Genomic DNA, 19,045 nt, shown 5'->3' with positions numbered 1-19,045 from the left:
TGAACAAAAGGACAAACAGAATCACAACTTTTGTGTTTGAACAAAATGGCTGGTTAATACCAGGTGTAGCTAAGAATGTCTGTTTCTGTTTAACCATACATGGGATACAGAGGACAGCACAACTGTCGTAAAGTTAAATTCAAAGATATTACGTTAAAAATAAATAAATAATCGTAACTTTGTGTGGTGGTTCCTATACGTATGCGTAGCTGAGACCAGGGAGCACTGTAACACAGGTCAGTCTCTCCAAACAGGATGCATATAGTCACACAAAACATGCAAAATTGATGTTAAGTCTGTTTATTGAGAGGCCACGGCCTCTTTGCCGAGATTGACAGACACAGAAAAAGGGTGCAAGAAAGAAACACGATATTAAAGGAAATTCATTTAATATTTCTGAATAATAGTAATAAAAAGAGTCATGCACATGATTCAGTCGTTTCGAATCAGTTCAGCTGTATCACAAATACAGACATGAATCTTTACACTCATTGATATATCGCCTCCAAAAAGCCCAGTAACTGAATGAAATGTGTCAACTAATATCCAATAAATCACTTTGTTTATCCCTACAGTAGTGTAATATGTCTTAGACGCCATGCTTTCTACAGGATCATCAATTAGATTTAACCTGGGGCCAAATTTTCACACAACAAATACTGTTTCAGATAGTGTTTAGTAAACACCATATAGAAAAACTGGGGGGGGATCTGAATGGTATCAAATTTTAGTGGAAAATGATTACATTACATTACACTGAATTAAATGTTTTATTTTAAAAACAATATTAGACTTGCATTTCATGTGGTCAGTCTATCTAGGGTATAAAATATTCGCTTCATACACCCTTCCTGCTAATACACCCTTACTGCCACAAACACCATGTGGTAGAAAAACAGAGCCAAATGTAATGCAATATAACTTAAGATATTTACCCAAGTTAGATAAAAGTGAAAGTAGTCCCCATTAAAACTACAACACAAAATGTTGTCTTGTTTCAAATATGAAGTGCCAATAGAGATGTGCATCTGGTTTCTGGTACCAGTTCCTCAATTACATACTGAAACTGCTACTGGCAGATCATAGGTGTGAACGCTATGGTGAAGCACACACACACACACACACACCAAAGTGACAGAGTATCCCTACATGTAGTTATACATTTTCAAATTTCTAGATGGTAGGACAGCATTCACAATATTACCCCCTTTATTACAGATTCTACATAATTTTAATGTCAATTTAAAAAAAAAAAAAAAAAAAAAAAAAAATGAAGAAAAGGCTTTGGGGCATTTGATGATCCTGGCTGCTGTGAAAGAGGCTCCAGTTGACCAGCTGAAGGATCTAAAGTACAGCTTGAAATCTTAAACGTTACTGGTTATACAGCGAGTAAAAGCATGGAGTGGCTTGTGCAACAGCGATAGATAAACTAAGCATGTGTGAGTGCTTTCTGATGTTAGCAAAAATGACTCAAAAAAATATAAACTAATATAAAATTCCAGTCTCTTTACTGCCTCCTTAGGGTGCCGAAAATACTTTGACCTGAACAGTCATTGTGTCTTCCACATCTCCAGTCATCTCAGCTATATCCATCAGTAGATGTCGATGTACTCATGCACACGTTGCTATGAGGAATGCAAAACATGACAAGTTCCCAGTGCATAAAGTGAGTGTATAAAAGACAATATAAAGGTCACGTTCTTCAGCAAAGACGTTCCAGTTCAGCTACACAGCAGTCTTACAGGTTGGTGTTTACACAGGAGCTGTTATTGGGCCTCAGTCTATTTCTGTGTCTTAGTTTGGTAGGTTTTAAGTATCCCATGGTTATCAAGGGTCAACAGGACTTGCTCTCACTTTCTTACTGCTGAAATACAGACAAAGATCATATTTAAAAATTATACATTACATTATATGGAGGCTCAAAATATGCACAACATAATACTACATACGGTATAATTGACATATTGAATTTATTTATGTATGTACAGCAACTCACCAAAATGCTCAGCTTTGCCACAGCACTCCAGCTGCCTGATTGGCTGAGAGACCTGTCAATCACTAGAACAGCTGATTGATTGGCGTGTTAAGCTGTGCCTCTGACATTGCCCTGCAGTGTAAGTGGATGCAGACTGTGTTCAGCTCCAAGACTCGGTGGACAAATGCACATCCCTGGCAAGGCACCTGGTCCTTGACCCCGTTGCACTATGGGACGGAGCCAGTGTGTGCTGGGTTTGGTGGGTGGGTGAGGGAGGGCCACTTCGTCTCCCACCCGTCTCACTCCATAATGCGGAGTGGGTCCTGCGAGGACAGCAAGATAAATGTGGCGGCTAAAAACGTTACACTTTTCACTCAGAGAAAACGAGCTGCACTCTGACATATCAGTCTTTCCACTTCTATTCAGTCAAGCATGAATCTCACTCTCTGAAAACGAGGCTGGAGTCAGAAGCTCCAGCAGAACTGAAAACAAACAAGAACTGAAAAGTGCTGCAGTGAAACATCAAGTGAAATTATTTTCCTTTTTCTTTTCTTCTTTTTTTTTCTTTTTTACATATACAAACTGGTTTTATAGTACATGAATAACTGTGACTCCGGGCATTGGGGGAAACAATCCCATTTTTATTAAGAAGGAAGATTTTCATGATTTTTTTTTTTTAGAGAGTTTAGAGAACAAACAGAAAGAGTCATTTATTACAAGTTTCGTCATGGCCCTCTCAGTCTCCAAACCTGATTTGAAGACGGGAATGTGTGACAACCGAAATGTCAGGAAGAACGTGTGAGGCTATGTGTGACTTGGCCTGAATATTACAACTGAGAGAATCCAAAAGCTGTTCAGAAGATGAAGGAGGTTTCTAAGCAAAGTGTGGGCAATCAGAAAGGGGAATGCAACCATTTAAACTGCTATAGTAATATATTTATCAAATAATATAACATACATCATGTACGAACATACAGTATTGAATCATTTTTGTTACTGCTGATAGTGAAGGTACACGTGTGAAACCTACCACCCTTAGTGTCTTTTAGCTATAAATGAAAATACTTTGTCCTGATCATTTTATACGAATGGGGTGTACAAATTTTTGCACTCAGCTGTATGCACGTAAATGGTTTGTTTATGCATGTTTATGTTTTAATTGGAGCAATTTTCCATACTGTTACCATAAGTAAGCATATATCAGATATGTAACATTTTAATACATTTAAAAATGTATTAGGTATATGATTGTTGTTTGGCTTGTAATGGTGAATATAATAGATGCCTGTAATATTTCACTGAACTTCATAAGCAAATAAAAAAAGGAGCATGAAAGAGGACATGTGTTGTCTGTGGAGAGTGTAGGTGTATCTCACCTAGTGCTGGACAGGAGGAGAGGGAGCGCATGCTGGGGAGGACAGAGGACAAGCAGTAGGAGGCGGAGGAGGCGCAGGAGATGGAGCGTCACGTGACGGAGATGGAGAACGAGAGCGTGATTTCTCCTAAAAATAAATAAATAAACAAAAACACAGAAAGTGTGAACTGTTTCAAATTAAAAGCTGAATCATTACAGGTCGTGGTCACGGAACACAAGAAACACAAGACGTGGAAATGTATTTACTACCGAATGATCAGTATCCTTCAAACTTGGTGCCAGTGGCCACATAATACTTGGTTGTTTTCTGCTGTTACATACACAGCACCGTGCTAAAAACAGCAACAAGGTCTCCATTCAAATCATTTGCAAATTATAATCAAATTTCAAGCCAGCTTTCAAACTGGAGGCTTTGACCAGAAGAGGACCTCTGACATACCACCAATAATCTGCATATAACACCGTCCTAACATGTTTAATGCTTTTACATCAATTAACACCGCCAGACCCCAGTGTCAGGTCAGTCTCCTGACGTCATGGGTGTGAGTCAGGCAAGTTTTCCCATCATTTAGTACAACTAACGAAGTACGATTTATACATTAGAACATTGCGAGTGTACTACAACCCCAATTCCAAAAAAACAAACAAAAAGAGTCATTTGAAAACTCCAATTCACCCTGTACTATATTGAAAACATATCGTTAACACATTATTTGATGTTTTAGTTTGTGAAGTTAATTTATTTTTGAAAATAAACACTTGTTTCAAATCTGATGAGTGCAAGACACTCGACTGTTTATCACTGTGTAACATCACCTTTTCTAATAACACTTATGAAGCGTTTGGACTCTGAGTGAAGACACCAGTTGGTTAAGTTTAGCAAGTGGAATTTTCCCCATTCATCCATTATGCATTTCTTCAGCTGTGCAACTGTACAGGGCCTTCAGTGCCTTATTTTGGCTGCAGGCAGGCGATGCTAGCACCCATACTCTCTGCTTACGCAACTTGTAATGCACTTGTAATCTGACAGAATGTGGTTCTGCATTGTCCTGCGCTGGATGGCAGCATATGTTGCACCAAAATGTGTACATATCTTTCTGCATTAATGATGCCCTCACAGATGTGCAAGTTATCCATGACATGGGCACTGACGCACCCCCATACCATGACAGACGCTGGCTTTTGGACCTGACACTGATAACAGCTTGGATGGTCCTTTTCCTCTTTGGCCCGGAGAACACGACGGCTATTTTGTCCAAAAACTATGCGAAATGTCGACTCGTCGGACCACAAAATACGATTCCACTGTGCTACTGCCCATCTCAGATGAGACCGAGCACAGAGAAGTTAGCAGCGCTTCTGGACAGTGTTGATGTACGGCTTCTGCCTCGCACAGTAAAGCCTTAACTTGCATCTGTGGATGCAGCGGCGAATGGTGTTGACTGACAAAGGTTTACCGAAGTATTCCCGAGCCCATGTCAGGATATCCATAACAGACTCATGACGGTTTTTAAGGCAGTGACGTCTGAGGGATCGGAGATCATTCAGAAGTGGTTTTCAGTCTCGCCCCAAAATCCTACCGATTTGTCTTTGGGGAATGTTGTTCTCAAAGTGTTGGATTATTCGCTCACGCATCTGTTGGCAGATTGGCGAGCCTCGATCCATCCTTGCTCTTGAAGGACTAGGCCTTTTTTGGAGGTTCCTTATATACTATGATTAGACGATTGCCTCACCTGTTTCACATCACCTTCTTATTTCAACTTATCACATTGTTATTAGTCATAAATTGCCCCTGTCCCAACTGTTTCGAGAACGTGTTGCATGCATCAATTTCAAAATTAACGTTTATCTTCAAAGAACAATGCAGTTGATTAGGTAAAACATCAAATACCTTGTCTTTATACATTTTTTGTTTAAATACAAATCAAAGTACGTTTACAAATCACTCCTCTTTGTTTTTATTAACATTTTCCATACTTTCCAAGCTTTTTCGGAATTGGGGCTGTATAATGCACTTATACGACAGTGCTGTTGAATTCTCGATTCTGATTGGTCAGGAAGTGTTGATGCATTTCTGAGAAATATATACACAATTACGCTGGAAATAAAGTCTGGGTGATGACATGATATTGATATTGTGGAAAAATTACATACTACATTTTCTGAGATATCACACGTATTGTCAGTAATAACACTGACCATCCATCCATCCATTTTCTGTACCGTTTGTCTTACACAGGGTCCCAGGGGAGCCTGGAGCCTATCTCAGGGAAGTTGGGTCACAAGGCCGGGACGGGGTGCCAACCCATAGCAGGGCACAATCACACACACATTCACACACTACAAACAATTTGGAAATGCCAATCAGCCTACAGCCTCTGAGAAACGTAAAGCCAGTCACTGCATCGTTTGAAAGTGTGGCTCTTACTGCATCAAAGCGCAGCATAATCCACTTGGAGGAAAGCGCTATCTGCCCTCTTCCACATACAAGAACTGACAGGTGCTTGCGATTGGCTAGTGTCACTGTGATTGACAGGGGAGTGAGAGTATGCCATCCCTCCCACCCAGAAAGCACAACCAATTTTGCTCCCTTGGCTCCTGGCCATGCATGGCTGTGGCATCACCAGCATTCGAACTGGTGATCTCTCAATGATAGGGTGAAATTGTAGTTCAAGGGTGGAGGTCAAGGTGTTCCTCCAATAAACATCACACTACCACTTCTATTCCAACTGCTGCGTGTGCGAATGTCCTTCCTCTTTAAACACAATTTTGCTTGATAAAGGAAGTTTTCTGAGCATTTTGTATTCTGGATTAAAATTGATTCTAACATTAAAAGTAATTAATTTCTTGTGGACTTAATATAAATTGACCTAATTATTCAGTATAATCAAAAATTATAAGCAAACTTCATAACTGCATCTAAAAGTAAAAAAAAATAAATCAATCAATCTTTTACTTGGCACTTAGTGGACTTGTCTTCAAGTATATCTATAAATGCTAGTATTAAAAAAACAAACAAACAAACAAACACAATTGTATGTGTATCTGTATTTGTCACTTAGTGTACTTCACCTAGTGTACCAAGTATGCATTATTATGCTTGTAGTACACTTGAATACTACTTAAACTTGTATTATACTTGACTTTATTTTACACGATCAAGATTTTGTAGATTTAATTGCTTGATTGTGTGTTTGTTTCCACTCTAGTTACCAAGACTTAATACTAAGAGACAAAAAAAACAAAACAAAAGTATGACATCACTGTTCAGTTTTTCCTCTAAAATCTAAAACTTCTAAATTCACACAAAAAGACTCCACTAATTACATCTATTCCACCACCCACCTCTCCGCTCACTGCCTGATGTTTTTGCACCAGTGTTTAACAAAGCCACTTGTCTATCCTGACAGTTTTATGCTCGGGAGAGTGAATATCTCACATATCTAAAAACTATGTGCATATTGTACACTGTATTTCACCTGAAGTTCTGTATTGTTTTGTATATGTGTAGAAAACTTGCAGTGTGTACCTGAGGGGGACTCTTGTGCTGGTTGGGTGTGTGCGTGTGCGGGAAGCCAGAGGAAGGCGATCGGGCATCTCTGGATGAGTTTCGGCTGTCCACGCCATTCCCGTCAGCAGACCTGGGAGATCCTCCTGCTGGAGACATGTTCTTCTTCCAGGCCAATGAAAAGGTGATGAGATATATTAAACCACAAACAAGAAGAGAATGATCACACATCACCAAGCAAACAATTAGTCATTTGTGTTGCACATGATTATTTGATAACTCAATCATATTAATATTTAATACCCCAGCATTGTTGAACTCTCAATTCTGATTGGTCAGAGGATATCTATAACAGAAGCTGTGACTGCTTCATATAAACAACTGAAAAGAATGTAGGTTGCGTAATTACTTATGTAATAGCTGATACGGGGAAGTTTTCTGTGAGGAGATGTTTATTTAGCATTTTTGGAAGTAGTCTCAGAGTCAGAGCTAAAACAGTTCCTTTTCAGGATCTAGGGCTTTGCTTTTTTCCTGTCTAGCACAACAAGCTGCATGTTTTTTTTTGTCTAATGAACTTAGAGACAGAAAAAAGAGGTTGGTGATGAAACAACTGTTTACATCTGTTAAAACGTTAAGCGAAAGCAGGAAGTAACTTGTTTCAACTACACTCCACACATTAAATGTAACTCTAAACAGATAGAAAACTATGATCTGTCGGTCTTTAATAAATAAAAATGCCATCAAATTTCTATGTTAAAAGAGGAACAAAACATTTTAAGATGTGTAGTTGTTGGGAAATAATTTTAACAGCCCAATGTTTTATTCAGTACTTACATTTTAGCTTCCCAGCAAGTTCCACAATGTGACAATTTAGCTACTCTAATATAATATAATATAATATAATATAATATAATATAATATAATATATATATATATATATATATATATATATATATATATATATATATACACACACACTCACATACACATAATTATGTCTGGGGAAGCTAGAAATATAGTCTGGGTGATGACATGACATTGATACTGTGGAAAAATTATATTCTACATACTACATTTTCTGAGATATCACAGGTATCATTGGTAATGTTATAACACTGACCACTGTCAGTCATTTACCGTACTATAACAGTCAGCTGATAGAAATTAAAACATATTTGTGTACCGAATAGTTCCAAGTTGAATGACTTATTATTGCAAATAAAACTATGATTGAGGTCATAGTTTTTCAATGTGGCACAACTGTTTTCCTGCGATTAATTAATATGCATTTTGTTCTAAACATTAAGTAAAACGTTTGTCGAGTTTTAATGTTTAACGTTAATCTTTACGTTCGGTTCGGATGGATCTTACTGTTCTTGAGTACATTTCTCTAATGCACATTGAGGCGGGGGATCATATTTAAGCTGAGAAACACAAGGTGAAATAAACGTATATTGTGTTTTAAATATGAAACCAAAAGATGATTCCAATCTCTGTAACTTTTCCTTTATCTGTTTATACACTCCTAATATACAGACACTTATAATAATATTTACTTTTTTTTTTTTTTTTTTACAAATGTATTGCTACACTTTGTGACAAAGTGTACAAGTTATTGAGACATCCTAGTGACAGAACACAGACTCACTATGTACGAGTCTTAATACTGTTCTCTCTCTATGTTTGCTGATTCCAGACAGGAAGATGGACAACTGAATAGCGTAAACCTGGATAGAAAGTACTTAATATTTACCAAGTAATCACAAAAACACATTTCTGTAACGTGAATGATCATTACTTATTTAAAACTAACGCAGGGAGCAGAACAATACTATTAATATCTGTCCCGTCCCCCCGTACCCCTCCTAAAAAAATAACTGTCTGGACATAAAAAAATAAATACTGCCTCAAACCCAGACCGTTATAAATCTTTTCCTGGTTCAGAGTGACTCCTCGTTGGCAATTAAAGCACAAGATTACGGATAATATGGTTCTGGGAAACTGGATTTGTGGTTACAAATTTGTTATTTTAAATCATACTTGCAGCTGTATTACTTTCTGCTCTGAGTTGTGAAAACCTGATAATTCAAGCATGTCCTGACTGGGGCTTATAATTATAGAAACGATGTTGACGTTAAGCCAGGGCCACGGAGGAAGAGGCAGGAACAGAATAATTAGGCCGTACCTCTTTAGTGCTGTCCCGTTTCAAACTGTCCTCATTTTTTTCCACTTCTCTGTCCTAGAGGAAGAAGCAAAATGTCATCAATTATCTTCCTCTTTCATCATCAGCCTGTATATGTCTATATAAGGAATTGCAGTGCCCTGAAATCGGTTTTATTTCTGTCTAGTGACATTTATCTGCGCTGAAACTCAATGCATTCATTCATTCGTCTTCAGTAAGCGCTTTATCCTGGTCAGGGTGGTGGTGAATCTGGAGTCCATCCCAGGAACACTGGGCACGATGCAGGAACACACCCTGGATGGAACACCAGGCCATCGTAGCACGAAACGCACACACATTCACACCTAGGGGCAATTCATCATAGCCAATCCACCTACTGACATGTTTTTGGGAAGTTAGAGGAACCCTAAGAACCTGGAGGAAACCCACACAGACACACAGAGAACATTATGAAACTCGGCACAGACAGTCACCCAAGCTCAGGGTACTTCACTGTTACTGACTAGCACTCGAAGTGACATTGTTTTCTCTGAGAATGACCATGGCATGCATAATTTAACGTAGGAGAATGGTATTCTATACACTACCATCCACTTTCCATGTCCCGTCTCATCAGTATTCCAAAGGCATGCTTGCAAGGAAGCCGTAATATTCTCCACAATGCTTCTCTTTGCGCAGCTAACACAGTGCTATGCGAAATTGCATTTGAATATTTCATTGCAACTTAATATAAAAATACTTCGTTGTACAAGCTGTTCCATTTAATCAGATCTGTCACCTTTGAAGTTATAGAAGAAGTAATTTTGCTGACATGAATGCGTAATTAAGTTTTATTACTCTCTCTAAGACTTCCCTATTCGCTATTTTTGCGTCATGTAGGGGATCCGTCACTATCTACTGAGATTTTAAGTTAAATCACAATGTGTGTGAGGGGCGGGGTTTGTCCTCATAAACGGTTTTGATTTGAAAGAAAAGAAAAAAAAGGAATAAATAACAATAACATCAGTCTAAATTTAATACCTGACTGGCAAGTGTAATTTATAATTTTCCTGTTTTATTACCGGGGAAAGGTCAAGCGTATTGAATACATTAGTACTGATGTAAAATAAATAGTCTGTTATTCATGTGCTGACAATGAAAGAAATAATACAGACGTTATGTCTGTATAACGTCCGTCTCACCCACAGTTTTCCGTGAAATCTACCTTAACTGCCAGTTCTTCGGTGAGGTCTCACAGACTTGTAACGTGGTCCGTATGACTAACTGTAAGCTGTACAAAATGGATGAAACTTCAGTGATTCACAATCTTATTGCAGCAAGTCATCCTGGACAACTGGAATTTTTTCCCCATACAATTTGGAAATTGTGGCTCAGGTGGTAGAGCGGGTTGTCCACTAATCATAGGGTTTGCGGTTCGATTCCCAGCCCACATGACTCCACATGCCGAAGTGTCCTTGGGCAAGACACCGAACCCCGAGTTGATGGCAAGTTAGCGCCTTGCATGACAGCTCTGCTACCATTGGGGTGTGAGTGTGTGTGAAGTACAAAACTGGAATTGTACCTAACAACTTGACAGTGTGAGGGTTAATGTTTAAATATTTTTCATTTGATATACGTATATACAATTTATATTGCGTTTTTGCGTTAGCTACAATAACCTCCTGGCTCCAGTGCAGAATTCATAAACTAAACCCACTTGGCTGATAGGCTGTTTACATTTGAGGTCGTTTTTCTGCATACTGTTCTTTTAAAAAGCTGGCTTCCCATGCAAAGGATCTAATTAAGAAAACGTATGAGTCAATCAGCCCAGGATATGACACAGTGTTTGTTGTATGTGAGTCTGTGTGTAAGTGTGGGCGCCATACCCGAGGTGTGGGAACTCGAGGTTTTCCTTCTGCACTGCTTCTCTTGCTGTCTGACGCAGACTCGGCTGGGCAACCTAGCGGCAGAGGCAGCCTCTGAGCCACGGACTGACTCACTAAAGCCGAGTCTGCGAAACTCTGTCAAACATAGCATATCAACATACATTAAATACCACATATGCCATACCTAAAGGTATATGGAGCATTTCAAATAGTATATAGTCACTGACTATTTTCAAAAAAACAGCTAAAGACCCACTTCTTCCGTGAGCACTTAACTAACCCCTAAAATGCCAACCTCACATTATTTATAATGAATAAATAAACAAATAAACAAACAAACAACTTACTCTGGCCCTTACACCTCTACTCTGCACACGGTGCTTCTCTAGAACTCAAATTATAAATCTTGTATAGTAGCACTACTTGTATTGTTCTCCGCGTGATATATCGCTTTGCTTGTATTTCCTCATTTGTGAGTCGCTTTGGATAAAAGCGTCTGCTAAATGAATAAATGTAAATGTATTGGCACCCTTGTCCATCCATCCATTTTTTATATCGCTTAACCTACACAGGATACCCTGGGCGGGGTGCCAACCCGTCACACGGCACAATCGCGCTCACTCACACATGCACTACGGGCAATTTGGAAATGCCAATCAGCCTACAATGCATGTCTTCTGATTGGGGGAGGAAACCGGAGTACCCAGAGCACTTTTGTATGAAACACAATTACAAGTCAACCATTCTTTCAAACAACTGGAAAAATTACACACCATTCTTCTAACAAAAAAAAAAACAACAACAATAAAACCTATATTTTATTTATATATATATATATATATATATATATTAATTTAAGCTCATTTTAATGAAGAGTGCCAATAGACAAGAACTGACTATATCGGATACATAATAAATATATACAGTATATAGTGTTGTTTTTGACTGAACCTGGAACTTCAAAAGATTAAGATCCTTCATAAAATGGTGCTATACTGCAGTGCTGTTGAATTTGGCCAGAAGGTTATTAATTTTCTATAACAGCAGTTCTGACAGTAGTTCTAGCTGCAAGGTTTATATTAATGTACTAGTTCTAATTAGTTTTAATACAGTATCTAATGCATCCACCTACATTATGACTTATGTGGTGGATTAAAAAAAAAAAAAAAAAAAGTCTGTGCAATTGTTAATACGGTGAAGTTTATATAGTATTTTGGAAGGAGTCTCCGGTGTCAGCACTTTGTAAATTTGTATACTGTGAGTCATAACAGGAACTTGTTTCGTGGACATTCCACGACATTAAATGTTACTATAAATGGATAAAAAAAAAAAAAACGGTACATCTTGTTCTTTAATGAATTAAGAATTAATCATTGGCAAATCGCATCAGGATGTGATGTCATTAAAAAAATAATCAACTTCAGCGTGAGAACAGTAACTCCGCTTCACATCGGCCGCATCACACCGCTCCATCGATGACTCATTTCATATAATGTTCTGGCATGTATTATTCCATACCTAATTATCCCAGGATATGACACAGTATTTGGCAGTGTTACACAATCATTACTGACAAACACTGTATCGATAATTTCAATACACAGGTCATCCAGTGTAAAACATGCGCCAGAATCAAAATGTCCGGATAAAATAAGCAGACAAAAGTATTGTCTGTACTAAATATATTACTTTATAAAAGTAATATAAAAATATTAAAAGGTTAAACAATAAAGGCATTTTTTTTGCACAGCTTTCTTTGCTAATATTTACCAAGGGTGCCAATATTAGTGGAGGGAACTGTATACAACACATGAGTGCCTGCAGCATGTTTATCACTGCACTGTTCTAGCCAACGGGAAGCCAGACAGTAATAAACAAGCAATATAAAACCAGCCTACTGCTGTACCGAACACTCAAGCTATGCACACTCCACTGACTGATGCTATCATGAGAAATCAGACTCACTGCACAGAAGTTCCGTACATGCATCAAACACAAAATCAATACGACTCGCCTGCAGTATATGTAACAATATACATGGCAGTTTATAATAAATGTTCTCTAATGGTAATCATTCATCTACATGTTGATACAAACTGATATACATGACTACGGTTCGTACTCACCCTGTTTGGAGCACCATCTAAAAGAATAAAGAAATAAAGAAAGAGTTAAGACTTTATTCAAATGACTACTACACAGCCATGTGTCATATCATAGTGAAACACTGGAGTAAGAGTAGGGCACAATCAAAAATATTACAGTATCACAAACTTTTTAGCACAAAAGATTGAAAACACTATTAAAACATGACCGATTGAAGCATTAAGCATTTTTTTTGGTTCTATAGGAATTTTGTTCTTGTAATTATTATTACGAATTGTGCACAATAGTTATGGATTCTACTCAATGAAAAAAGTCCTTTCTTGAATCCTGTACCTAGAGTTTATCCTCATATGGTTTTTCCACTTTTACAGCATTTACACTTGCCATTTAAGGTGTCTAAGCTTAGACGGATTGGATTCTGCTTGCTGTATTGTGCTTGCATATTATTAATATTATTACTATTATTATTACAGCTATTATAGGTTAAAAAACACTTGCGTCAAGATGCTTGCTGATTTTAAAATTGTGTTGTCGGGGGTCCCGAGTGGCACAACAGAAAAATGTTCAATCTATCCATTCATCCATTTTCTGTACCACTTATCCCACACAGGGTCGTGGGGGAGCTTGGAGTTTCCCAAGGAACTCAAGGCGCAAGGCGGGGGACACCCTGGACAGGGTGCCAACCCATCACACGGCACAATCGCACACACACACGCACATTCACGACAATTTGGAAATGCCAATCACAACACAGGTCTTTGGACTGGGGGAGGAAACCGGAGCACCCAGAGGAACCCCCCGGAGCACAGGGAGAACATGAAAGGTGCGAGACAAACGTGCAAACCACTAAGCCATCATGCCCCCATCCCACAGCAATCGAATCCAGGGTTCTAATTTATAGATAGAAAAAAGATACAAGGATTGTGTAAAACAATCCTAAACATGGATGTACGACTGTTTCCACAAACGTTCCTAAAAAATTTTTTATAAAAAATCCATACACATGAAAACAGTTTTTAACTCCTTCCTACCTGTAGCCTGTTTATTAATCCAAAATCATCTTGGGAGGGGTGCGTTTAGAAAATGCCCCAAATATCCTTATACACTCACTGCCCACATTAATATTAGGACACCGGGACATTCATGCGATTACCCAATCAGCCAATCATGTGACAGCTTCGCAACACATAAAACCATGCAGATACAGATCAAGAGCTTCAGTGTTCATGTTAAACATTCGAATGGGGGGGAAAAAAACCTTTTCTCTCCGTGGCATGGTTGTTGATGCCAGATGGGTTGGTTTGAGCATTTCAAAACTGCAAATCTTCTGGGATTCTCACACAAAATAGTCTCTAGAGTTTAGACACAATGGTGCGAAAAACAAAAAACATCCAACGAGGCACTGTTTTCTGGGTGAAAATGCCTCGTTGATGTGAGAGGTCACAGAAGAATGGCGACATTTCGAGCTCGCAGGAAAGCTATGATAACTCAAGACAGCATGCTTTACCGCCATGGTGAGCGAAAAGCATATTAGCATTCACAAGAAGTTAAATCTGAGGCTACAGCTGGCACAGGCATGGAAAATGTCACTTGTTCTAGTGCACTTACACTTGTATCTGGATGGCCCAGAGGTGAATTGATCAATTCAAATCTACTTTAAATGCATGGATATACACTCATTGGTGATCTCTATCTAATGATCAAGACACACAAAGTGACCAAGTCTAAACAGGGTCTTGGAAAGATCTGATTATGTCCTCGCCATACATGTATGACATCAGTGCATAAATAAGAAGTCATTTTGTTTGCACCTCTGGGATCCACAGATTCGGGATGAGTGACGTCGTCTTTAGGCACCAGATGTGGAGGGAAGGGGAAAGCCCCCGGGAGGGCCATGAGACCAACTCCTGCTCCGAGAGACAAGCCTGATTGGTGTGGCGTCAGGGGGAAGCCTGGAGCATGATGGGACAGGTGCTGGAGCTGCTGTTGCTAAGGAGGCCAGCAAAGAAAAAGAGGTCACTAACAGCCCAAACAACTGACTTATGCATGAGATGCATTAAATTGTAAGCCATTACTTCTTGATCATAACAACTTACAAGTGATGCTTAGCATGTAGGTCATACGGGCAACTGAAATTGTGAAACTGCACTGATAACTTATTGGTACGACTTGCATAGTGTAATGCTTCTGCCTGGTCATGTTGATACTGTAATAATGTGTGATTGGTGAGGTGAATGAGGGAGGAAAAAAAAAATAAACAAAAACACATACTCACCCCTATGATTGCATTCAGGTCAGCCATGCTTACATGCTTGGATCTCTCAACCGCCTGGGCCACCTGGTGCTGATGCTACACAAATATATAAAGATACACTTTAACTAAATCTTTCCAGCAAGGACAAAGGGGTCTCCTTACAAATAAAATACAAACCCAATTCTGAAAAAGTTGGGACAGTATGGAAAATGCAAAAAAAACCAAACAAAAAAAAAACCAAAAGAGAGTCATTTGAGAATTCAGTTCACCCTGAACTATATTTTAAACACATCATTAACACATTATTTGATGGTTCGCTTTGTGAATTTAAATTATTTTTGAAAATATACACTCATTTCATATCTGATGACTGCAACACACTCTAAAAGAGTTGGGACAGTCGACTGTTTACCACTGTGTGACATCACCTTTTCTTTTAATAACATTTATTAAGCGTTTGGGCGCTGAGTGAAGACACCAGTTGGTTAAGTTTATCAGGCGGAATTTTCCCCCGTTCATCCATTATGCATTTCTTCAGCTGCGCAACTGTACGGGGCCGTCGTTGCCACACGTTCTCAATCGGAGACAGGTCAGGACTGCAGGGAGGCCATGCTAGCACCCGTACTCTCTGCTTACGCAACCATGCGCTTGTAATCTGGGCAGAATGTGGTTCTACATAGTCCTGCTCTAGATTGCAGCATATGTTGCTCCATAATGTGTACATATCTTTCTGCATTAATGATGCCTTCACAGATGTGCATGTTACCCATGACATGGGCACTGACGCACCCCCATACCATGACAGACGCTGGCTTTTGGACCTGATGTTGATAACAGCTTGGATGGTCCTTTTTCTCTTTGGCCCGGAGAACACGATGGTTGTTTTGTCCAAAAACTATGTGAAATGTCGACTCGTCGGACCACAAAATACGATTCCACTGTGCTACTGCCCATCTCAGATGAGACCGAGCACAGAGAAGTCGGCGGAGCTTCTGGACAGTGTTGATGTATGGCTTCTGCTTTGCACGGTAAAGCCTTAACTTGCATCTGTGGATGCAGCGGCGAATGGTGAGATCACGCGCATTCAGAAGTGGTTTCAGCCTTGCCCTTTACACACCGATATTTGAACGGCTTCCTTGACCCTTTTAATTATATAGTGCACTGTAGAAGGTGAAATGCCCAAAATCCTACCGATTTGTCTTTGGGGAACGTTGTTCTCAAAGTGTTGGATTATTCGCTGACGTATCTGTTGGCAGACTGGCGAGCTTCGACCCATCTCTGCTCTTGAAGGACTAGGCCTTTTTCGGAGGTTCCTTATGTACTATGATTAGACGATTGCCTCACTTGTTTCACATCACCTTCTTATTTCACCTCATCACATCGCTATTAAACCTAAATTGCCCCTGTCCCAACTTTTTTGGAATTTGTCACATGGACCAATTTCAAAATAAACGTTTACCTTCAAAACACTATGCAGTTGATCAAAAGGTAAAACATCAAATACCTTGTCTTTACACGTTTTGTGTTTAAATACAAGTCAAAGTACGTTTACAAATCACTCCTCTTTGTTTTTATTAGCATTTTCCGGAATTGGGGTTGCAAGTCGATATTCGGTCTTGATGTATCTGGTCTTGTAAAACTTATATTAACTTAAATAGATGTGCTTGTCTAATATCTGTTACAACACACAGATATAAAGACATTAAACAAAGAGTAGTTTCTCTCTGTACCAATGTTATTGTGGAGAGAGGTGAATTGATGGCCCAGTAAGGGGCTTTTATTTTTTTTTCCCAGAATTTCAGTTTTGGTCTCAGCCATCACTTTGGTGCATCACTAATTTGTACATAAAGAAATGTGCATGTGCAACAAACTCGTAGACATCTTTATTAGTCTATGTATGCTCCAATCCGAATGAGTTCTTGCTCATCTGAACTGCTGCAGCTGCATCATAAATATGAAATCCACTACGCCAATTTGAACCGGAGGAATCTTTAAATTCCTAATTAATACACAACCGATCCAGTGACAAAGTCTAAAGTGGACACATCACTTTAGAAATACTGTCCATTTGACTCAGTTCAGCCAAACAAGCTTATTTCCTGTTATTGCTCCTACTGGACTCGTTTAGGGTATTATGGCTCGAACATCCCCAGCATGCTCTCTCTGTTTGCCTGGTTAAAAAAAAAAAAAGGCTGTATAAAATATTGATAGATGAAAGGGATGGGAGATTAGGCTGTGTTGATGACCACCTCTCTTGTAAATAATTAATGTGTAAATAGCTGTGAGAGAAAGAATAAGGGCATTCTGTAGTAAGTAACACTTTAATGTTGGGTGGTGAAAGGCTGTGTGGGTGTGTGTGCGTGTCTGTGTGTGCCATTAATTTTGCTCACCTCTTGGGACAAGAGAGGGATAATCTGAGTGCATATAGCACTGAGCCGCTTCACAATCTCTGCCTGCAGGGAAACACATACATGCACGCACACACACACACACACACACACACACACATACAAACACACACACACACACGCATACACGCACGCACAGAGCTCGGAGAAAATCCTATCAAGCAGCAGAGGACATATTAAACATGACAATCGCGCGCAAGCATTACTGCTCCTGCTCCAGTCTGCGTTTCTGTTTCTTCTTCTTCTTTCTGCAGAAGAAATACTACCTCAAATATGCTAATATTTAAAGCACATATTCAACGACAGGCTTTCAAAATCCAAAAATATCTACGCTACCCCGAAGTGGTGATTTCAACACACTTTTCCCTCATTTGACTACAGAATAAAACACAACACAAGTCTCGACGTGTTTTGGTTCCCTTGTTCCAAAGCGATTCATCAACAGTTACATTATTTAATTTTTTTTTTTTAAATAAAGAATGACATGCAAATTTTTTTTTTTTTTTATCCATTTACGGTTACATTTAATGTTATGGAACAAGTTACTTCCTGTCATCACTTAGGTTATAATTTATTTTAAGGTTTATTATCTTGAAGTTAATTCTCTTAATTAATCTTAATTAAAAATAAATAAATAAATAAATAAATAAAAAGGTAAATTCTCTGTCCTGAAGACCTTCTGTGCCGGAAAACGTAAAATTACAGCTTTACCTCTGACTGTTATAAAGCGCTGACACTGGAGACTATTTCCAAAAATGCTAATAAACATGAGTTTATGTAAAGTCTCCCAGTGCAAGTTGTTACTACAGAAACAATACCATATCAAAATGATCAGATTAATATAAACTTACTAATTAGTCTTACAGCCAGAACGAGTCGGTGATACTGTTATAGAAAATTAAATCAACACTTTCTGACCAATCAGATTCGAGAATTCAACTACACTGTGGAATTAGTGCAAGTCAAAGCATAGGACTGTGGTTTCAGAGACAGGTTTATCTGCATCAGCTTGTTTTACAGTAACCCATACTGTATAAACTCTAAAACCCAAATGGCCTGGAAAAGGAGAAAAGCACCAGGGGTCTTATCAGGATTAACCCATATTGTATGTTTTTCAGTGTGTATGTATGTACACGCAGACTCACAGCTATCCTGCTAGTGAACTGTCTGCAGCCTAATATTTATGAAGCCTACTTTTCAGTGAGCTCGATAACACTTATATTGGTACTGGTATTCATAACAGAAATCTGGTGTTAAAAACATACCACATCCTAAAATGATGAATAGTGCTGTTCAAGAACTCAGTGTGAGAAAATGAAAGGTCATCAAATTCAGTTTTGAGGGTTATATATATATATATATATATATATAT

The 19,045-nt window shown here is 38.8% G+C and overlaps 1 protein-coding gene across 3 annotated transcripts in view; it reads right to left on the bottom strand.

Moving 5' to 3' along the window:
• Positions 1-284: 284 nt before the first annotated feature.
• tle2c (TLE family member 2, transcriptional corepressor c) overlaps positions 285-19,045 on the bottom strand; it is a 31,801-nt gene continuing 13,040 nt past the window's right edge. The window contains exons 5-14 of one of the 3 annotated variants that reach the window (XM_017495733.2): positions 17,656-17,718; positions 15,287-15,361; positions 14,823-15,000; positions 13,032-13,048; positions 10,906-11,040; positions 9,044-9,097; positions 6,880-7,020; positions 3,352-3,477; positions 1,997-2,298; positions 285-1,864 (exon numbers count right to left, since the gene is read on the bottom strand). In XM_017495733.2, the coding sequence (XP_017351222.1) occupies positions 3,352-3,477; positions 6,880-7,020; positions 9,044-9,097; positions 10,906-11,040; positions 13,032-13,048; positions 14,823-15,000; positions 15,287-15,361; positions 17,656-17,718 (789 nt within the window). In that variant the 3' untranslated portion in view covers positions 285-1,864; positions 1,997-2,298. Of the gene's footprint in view, positions 1,865-1,996; positions 2,299-3,351; positions 3,478-6,879; positions 7,024-9,043; positions 9,098-10,905; positions 11,041-13,031; positions 13,049-14,822; positions 15,001-15,286; positions 15,362-17,655; positions 17,719-19,045 lie in introns of all 3 variants that reach the window. The other 2 variants (XM_017495730.2, XM_017495731.2) reach the window with 2 other exon arrangements.

Source organism: Ictalurus punctatus, chromosome 20 (assembly GCF_001660625.3).
Source record: "Ictalurus punctatus breed USDA103 chromosome 20, Coco_2.0, whole genome shotgun sequence".
In the NCBI taxonomy this organism is placed as follows: Eukaryota; Metazoa; Chordata; class Actinopteri; order Siluriformes; family Ictaluridae; genus Ictalurus; species Ictalurus punctatus.
Note: the sequence above shows the minus strand (reverse complement) of the source record. Positions and strands in the feature narration are given on the sequence as shown.